This window comes from Amaranthus tricolor, chromosome 13 (genome assembly GCF_026212465.1).
Source record: "Amaranthus tricolor cultivar Red isolate AtriRed21 chromosome 13, ASM2621246v1, whole genome shotgun sequence".
Lineage (NCBI taxonomy): Eukaryota > Viridiplantae > Streptophyta > Magnoliopsida > Caryophyllales > Amaranthaceae > Amaranthus > Amaranthus tricolor.
The window spans coordinates 1,168,765-1,175,203 of NC_080059.1; the positions used below are offsets into that span (position 1 = coordinate 1,168,765).

General features: G+C 34.9%; 1 protein-coding gene across 1 annotated transcript; it reads right to left on the minus strand.

Moving 5' to 3' along the window:
• Positions 1-870: 870 nt before the first annotated feature.
• On the minus strand, positions 871-5,657 carry LOC130798307 (probable sodium/metabolite cotransporter BASS3, chloroplastic). The gene is made up of 5 exons (XM_057661239.1): positions 4,982-5,657; positions 2,897-2,992; positions 2,510-2,816; positions 2,176-2,423; positions 871-1,447 (listed from the first exon to the last, which is right to left on the minus strand). Exons 1-5 carry the CDS (start codon positions 5,440-5,442, stop codon positions 1,207-1,209), a joined length of 1,353 nt encoding a protein of 450 aa, XP_057517222.1. The 5' UTR covers positions 5,443-5,657; the 3' UTR covers positions 871-1,206.
• Positions 5,658-6,439: the final 782 nt, after the last annotated feature.

Genomic DNA, 6,439 nt, shown 5'->3' on the forward strand with positions numbered 1-6,439 from the left:
CACAATAATTTCCATTATTTTTGGATGGAAAGTCTACAAAAGTCTATTTAATTTTCTCTTTGATTGCTCAAATTAGCCATCGAGGATGGCTCATTAATGTTCATTAACCCAATATCCTGCACAAAGCAAAAGTCCGAGAAAAAGAGGTAATAGATATATCATAATCGTACCCTCTCGAGAGAACATGAGAAATGCGCGCAATCAATGAAACACCCAAGTAAAGAGAGCCATGGAGGATTGGCTCATCTTATTTAAATATTTCATCCACTCTTGTTCTCTTTAAATTTGTGTTAGTAGTTAGGAATAGAGTCATGACAACAAATGATAACAAATATTTCAGTTTTCTATATTTTGTTTTCAGTTTTTAAAAACTAAAAAAAAAAAATAAAAATGATAACAAATGTACGCTTAATTTATTTGCCTTTACAAACATTACCTAAATCAAAAGTTACTGATATAAGTTAAATGTTAAATAAAAATAGAAGAATATGATAGATCATGACAAATAATAAAAATAAAGCAAATTTAATGGGAAAGATGAAAAACAAACTTAAAATTTTTTGTAGGACATAAAAAACATTATCAGGGCACTTTCTATAAGGACACCCAAAAAGGCAAATGTCATTCATCATGACAAACCCACCATTAATTTGGGTTCATTATTAGAGAGGTCTTTGATTAATGACTTTTCTATTGACATTTAAATTTTAGTTTTAGTTGGTTGAAAAAGTAAAAAGTGATTTGTTATATGAAATAGAGTTTAAAAGAAAGGATTACATTAGTAGTTTGTTTGACTTTTGACTTGTTAACCAATTTTTTTTCTCATAAACACTAATCAACGAATGAAGAATAGGAGGAAACTCACAGGAGAGAAGGATATGCGAATTGATTTTTATTTACTCTGCAAACATATATTTAGTGATTCACTATATTTATAGGTGCATTATCCGATCTATACAAGCTATCTAGCGCTTTTATATCTAACTATTCAGCCCATGCATATCGATAGGCTTTTATGTGCCAAAGCATGCTATGAAAGTTGACATCGGAAGGTAACTTTCCGAGTTTTGCACTACCATATGCGAATCGCACCAAACTGCTGCTGCTTTTCCCATTACAATTCCGCCATAAGAAACATTCATCAATCGACAAAACTAAACAGCATTCTTCTTTAAGACTATGTGTCGGTTACTCCAAAAACGAGCATCATGAAGCCTTAATCTTCGACCTAAACCAAAGAGTGATTACGTCTTGTAGGTCACGGATCCGTAGGCCGTTACCCCAGGAGGAGGCGAGAATAAGGCCCATGATAGCCATAGCAACTACAGAACAGGCAGAAGGCACAGCTTGAATACTTCCGAGAAATTGAGTAGCAAGAAGACCGGCTAGTGTTGAGCTTTGCATTCCGGTGCAGAGTGAGAGCGTCCTGGATACTTCTTCGTCTTGCCTGCAAAGTTCGGGTGTTTCTTAGTCAATGGAGGTCTCAATAACGACACTTATGATATCGATAGATTACGATATGTGTCAAGATATAGATACGTAGTAAGGGTCATCATAAACTTATCTGCAGATTGTCGATAAATCGGAAAGAATCTTCAGAAAACAAAAGATCATGCAGCAAGTCGTCCAAGATAATTGTTACGAAAATTTAACAGGCTGAAATTTAATTGTGTGCACAGTTACAGGCTAACAGCTAAAAAACCGAACCGACTTTTTCCGCGGTGTAAAGGTGTAAACAAACCGTATTTTGGGCCGATTTGAGGGATATTTCATGTTTTTCTGATACTTGGTTAGCTACGATTACCGGTTACTCCTATTATATGCATTGTCGTGTTGTTATTACAACCGCAAGTCCGCAATCACAATTGTTACCACATTTTTACATTATGTTTTCAGTCCCAAGCCCGATAATTAAGGTAGGTTAGTGACAACAAGCTTAAAACATCGTCACATCTTACGACATAAACCAAATTCATATAGTAATTACAATGCATAAAAAGCAAAAAGGCATCTATACAAGCACCGCATATGGCAGCCCACATGGGTATCTAAGAAAAACATGATCAATAGGATGAACCAAACAGATAAACCCCACGTGCACCAGATTCCACATTTCTCCTGTTTAAAACTAACAATTAAATTTCAAACAGAACATAGCATCGAATTCTTGATTACCTGAGAATTGGTAGTTTGGAGAGCCAATAGCCTAATGTGAAAGCTGCTGCATGAAATGCCAACACGGGTGCAATCAAACGAAGACCTTCAGTAGAAAGAATCCTATCACGGTTTATAGCAAGGGGACTCCCGATACACAATGAAGTGCACACCATTGCTACAATGGGCATCACTGGTTGGACAAGGTTAACAACGGCTTTGGCATACGTATTTAGTAATAAACCAAGGCTAATCGGGACAAAGACCACCTAAGAAAAAGCATGAACCTAAAATAAGGTTAAATGAGCAGTATATGAGTCTCAAAGTTCAATATTTTCTACTGAAAACCCAGTACCTGTAATATAGACTTAGACATGGCAACGGCATTAACAGGAACAACTGATCCGATAAGAAGGCGTGTTAAGAGGGGAGTAACAATTACAGATGCAATTGTCGAGGAGCTCGTCAACAAAATGCTCAACGCCACATCCCCTTTGCTCAAGAAAGTGGCATAGCTTGATAGTTGAGCACCTGATACACATGCTGTGAGGACAAATCCAGCATAGAACACAGGTGATACACCGTATGCTTGAGCAATCAATACCCCAAGAGCTGGCTTCGCAACGTACTGAGCAATAAACCCAAGCGAGAGAGGCAAAGGTCTATGAATGTAGAAAGCCGAGAGCATAAGTACGGATACAAATTTGAGGGTATGAGTCGTAATTATGAAGGAGTGCAATACCTTCGAAATGCAAGGGTGAAGTCATTTATGGACAACCTGATACCAATAGACAGCATGATACCACCGAGCGCAGGGGCATACAATTCTTTCGATACCCTACATGGATTAAAGGAACTGTTCCATTAAGATTCTGTAGCTATAATGATCTAGTCAAAGCAAGCCCTAGTTCATAGTTACATGGAACGTAGAACGTAGCCACGTTCCGCGATCTGGGAACGTTCGTCCCCAATCATCACGAAACGTGATCCAAATCGCTCAAAGTGACGTTCTAGTGTAGAAGACCTTTTTTAATTGATATTTCGCCTTCATTTACAAATTGAAGTAAAAAAGGGAGGAAAACGAGATGAAGCCTAGATAATTAAAAAAATTCAACTTAAAACAATTTTAAAGCAAAAAAATCATTTTGATTTAATTTTGTTTTTAAATATATTATACGTAATGTATCTTGTACCCAATCGTTCTCGAGTCAATCTAGGATGCATTCCTTATTCCCATTCCCGTTCCCCGTTCCCTGTTCCAAATCGAATGTTGTTCCTGGTAGCAATGCCCTAATTCATGTGTTGCTACACAAAACCAACACAGTAATCTGCTCTATGTCCATGCCTTGATTACAATTCAGGACAGCAGCAACTATTTAAACTTAAAATTTTGTCATGGAATCCCCTTGTTTCAGTAATGCATAGTCACACAATTCTTCTGTCATTTTCCATCATATTCTCTTTATAAAGATTCATATCTGATGACATATGTACTGCTACCAAAGGATGTATTAAAAAAGGACAGCTTTCTAAGTTTATATACTTTTGTCCATGTGCGTATCTTTTGGATTTAAATAATGACACGATTCGCATCAGAGGGTATCATCTAGTCTAAAATTTATATCAGACTTAATCTGACAGATTGTGAAGAACAGTAATCTTTTCTCTTATTAATCTTAAGAGCATACAAAGAATATTATATAAAAGAGGAGGATTCTACAGACTATACACTAACAAAATGCTCTGGAAAGAATAAAAAACTATACATAAGCTACTAACAAACGAGAAGCAAAAATAACAAACTATGGACGACGTGTATAACAAACTATATTCTGGAAGCAATGAGGAATAAAGCTATTGTACATGAGGCTGTACAGTATGTATATCAACATAATCCAAACGGAGGCTAACGTCCACCTAGATCAAGCCATACAATCACTTCAAATTTTGTGAAAAATTTAGAATTTCATATTGGGAAATTTCGCCAAGACCTACAAACAGGTTTTTGTAGGGAAATACCTTAAAAAAGCTTTGCTTAGAAAAATAAAATAAGCTCACTTTTATTGTTAATCGAGGGCTCGAGGCTAATAGAAGATATAAAATATCCTACGGCTACTCTATAAGAGGCTAATGTCCACTATTCGGACTAGCAAGTCAATATTCCGGCCTTAACAACAATCTCTCCGATTCTTACTTGGTCAATCTCCCCCAAGGGAGCCTTTTTAGTCTAACTTAGCACATTTAACATATTCCAAAAAAAGCTTACATAAGTACTTCTATTACATACTAGATGATCTTGTGTCATCAGAGAACTTTACACCTACTAGGCTACTATTGACAGAAAAAGAATACCTTTTCAAATATACCCTTATAAAAGTTCAGGATGACATAACCAGAAACTGCTAGAAGAATAAACAGACATAGAAAATCTCAAGCTCTATCAACTACTTGTCTACTTCATGATAAATTAAGGTAACTACTTTCACAACTTAGAACTTTCTAGAAAGCGCCTACCAATTAATTGTAAATCAAGCAACTTATCTAACATATCTTCCTACCCAGCAACAATAAATGCTCATACACTTCACTTATCACAAAAACAACTAACCTAATTGATAGATACCATGGATAAGATTGCACCTATGATCCATCTCGTTCACTTTAGATACCATGTCTAACGAGTCTAACTCAATCAAAAGCTTAAGCTGATTATTGAATCTTCCCAATACTATATTTCTATACTCTATCACTAATTTATCGGACTACATAATTAAAGAAAATTAACACAAAACAAAATACAAATAATTGTTATGAATAGGGAGTTTACCAAGTAAAAGTGGAAGGTTGAGAAAGAGCTGCAACAGCAGTAGCAACAACCACAAATGGAAGCATAGCAGACAAAATTTGAGAAGACCCTTCTTTTGAATCATTCCCACATAATTGATTATTAGAATCAACTCCAAATGATAGCAAAGAAACATTTCCTTCTCTTCTTTGCAACCCAACTCTTCCTCCAAACCCAATAAACGGTGTCGTTGAGCACATAAGTATTGATAACCCACCATAAGAACCCATAATTCTACCATGATCACCATTTTCTGATACGGTTTTCAAATACCCAGAAAATTTTCTCCCATACAGTGTCTTCCTTTTTATACTTACTGAAAAATCACTGTAATTTAGAGGTGAATTAGAGAGAAAAGTTAGAAACTTGCTTGAAAATTGGGGTTTTGGTTGCAGAAAAGAGTAACCAGTAAAAGGGGAAGAAGATGATGATAATGTTGCCATTCAGTTTTTAGGAATGGTGATTTTAAAGGGGATTTTTTAATGAGGTTTACAGATTTTGGCACTCAGTAGGACTGTGGGAGTTTTGGGTCCTCCTTCAGCAGTACTACAAGTCTAGAACTGAAATGAAGGAGGAGAGGAAATGAAGAAAGGAAATGTAAAAGAGATAAAGATGGGGGAGGAGGTGAGACGTATAAAAATAATAATGGTAAATAAAGTATAATAAGTATGGAATTGAATCAAACGGAAAATAGTGATTTTTAAATAAAGTATTAAAAATTGTGAAAAGGTGAAATTGGATAAAGAGATTAAATAAATTATCAAGATGATAATTAAAGAGGTTTTGAGATTAAAAGGAAATTGCGCGGTTTATTTTCAAATAAAGAACAAGGAGAATAAGTTAGACAAATATAATTTGAAAAATAATACGAAATGAGTGAAATGGAGTATTACTTTCTTCGTGGGCAGTGTAAAATTTATTCATAGTTAAAAATAATTCAAAATACAAGAACATTATAAAAAATAATTATAATAAAAATAAAAATAAATTTATAAATAAGATTAAAAAAGACAATTTTATCAATAAAAAAATTGTAAATTGGATAGAACACACTAAAATATAAATGGTAGTTCTGATAGAACACACTAAAATTTGTCTATCACATTTTGTAAAATTAGAGAAATTGCTAGAAGAGTTATGAAACTTAACTTAAACGAGTTCTGATGAAAAACCCGTTTCATGGGCCTTTTGAGGATGAGGTTGATATACGGCCCAAAAATCTTTTATTGTAGTAAAGTGATATGTAGGAAGAAATGGGTAAAATGGCTTCTTGGGCTTATATGGAAAACAACAATTTTTGAACAAATTGGGCCAACTTAGCCTGAATAACATCTGGTTTGAATTCAATTTGGAAAGAGCTACTCTTGTGAATAGGGATGGTCATGGGGCGGGTCTGGCCAGATTCGGACCCTTTTATTTTTTATGGATTCAGACCCGGGT